General features: G+C 59.5%; 1 protein-coding gene across 1 annotated transcript in view; it reads left to right on the top strand.

Moving 5' to 3' along the window:
• Window positions 1-282: 282 nt before the first annotated feature.
• LOC120495789 (relA-associated inhibitor-like) overlaps window positions 283-1,095 on the top strand; it is a gene marked incomplete at its 3' end in the record, with an annotated part of 6,248 nt that continues 5,435 nt past the window's right edge. Inside the window, exons 1-2 of the mRNA XM_039695652.1 lie at window positions 283-381; window positions 622-1,000. Of these exons, the coding sequence (XP_039551586.1) occupies window positions 283-381; window positions 622-1,000 (478 nt within the window). The remainder of the gene's footprint in view (window positions 382-621; window positions 1,001-1,095) is intronic.

Here is a 1,095-nt window from a genome sequence, read left to right as displayed (position 1 = left end):
GATTTTTTTTGGGAGGGTCTGGGGGTTTTTTTGGTGGGTCTGGGTTTTTTTGGGGGGGGGTCTGGGGTTTTTTTTGGGGGGAGTCTGTTGGTTTTTTTTTTTGGAAGGGTCTGGGGTTTATTTTGGGATTTTGGGTTGAAGATGGAATTCTATTTTTTTTTTTTTTGGGTGGTCTCTGAGTCTTTTTAAGACACCAAACCTTTTCGGGAGGGGCTCCACAGCAGCGGGGGGATCCCAAAATCCCAAACCCCCCCACTTTTTTGGGGTGGGGTCTCCCCCACAATGACCTCCAACCCCCCCCCAGGGACCCCCGAGGGCCAACCGCGCCCCCCCCCGGGGCTGTGGAGGGAATCGAGCCTGGACGGGGCCGGCCCAGGCAAGGTGAGCGCGGATTTTGGGGTGGGGTCCGCACCTTAAAACAACCCCCCCGCCAAAAAAAAAAAAAAAAAAAGAGAACATCATGAGTCAGATGTCTTCTTGTGATGGACAAATCTGCAATCACCAACAGCTCCTCCGAGTTTTACCTTCCTCAGCAAACCAGTTCTAAAAAAAAAAAAAAAAAAAAAATTAACCCTTTTTAAGCGATTTTTAACCGTTTTAACCCTTTCCCCGCCGCCGCAGGACGGCGCTTTCGGCTCTCACAGCGCCACCCTGCCGCGCAATTACAAACTGTCCCCCCTGGAACGGCGACAAGAGGGGGGGGCCCCCCTTTTCCGCTCGCCCCCCGCGGCCAGGACGCTGCCCCGGGGGTGGCACCCGTGCCAGCAGCCGGTGTCGCGCATCCCGGTGCCCCCCGCCCCGGCCGGGAGACCCCCCCGGCACAAGCCGCTGCCCCTCTCCATGATCTTCAGGCTGCAGAACGCCTTCTGGGAGCAGGGCGGGGGGCACAGGGGGCTGCCCCCCCTGATCGCCCCCTCCCCGGCGGGGGGGGCAGCGCGGGGGTCGCCCCAAAAGATGCCGGCGCTGCCCCCGGCCCCCCCCGCGGCGGCTGGGGGGGAAGGTGAGAGGGGTTTGGGGGGAATTGGGGGGTTAAAAGGGGATTTGGGGGGGTAAAAAGGGGATTTGGAGGGGTAAAAAGGGGATTTGGGGGGTTAA

Source organism: Passer montanus, unplaced genomic scaffold (genome assembly GCF_014805655.1).
Source record: "Passer montanus isolate IOZ18808 unplaced genomic scaffold, ASM1480565v1 scaffold902, whole genome shotgun sequence".
Lineage (NCBI taxonomy): Eukaryota > Metazoa > Chordata > Aves > Passeriformes > Passeridae > Passer > Passer montanus.
Note: the sequence above shows the minus strand (reverse complement) of the source record. Positions and strands in the feature narration are given on the sequence as shown.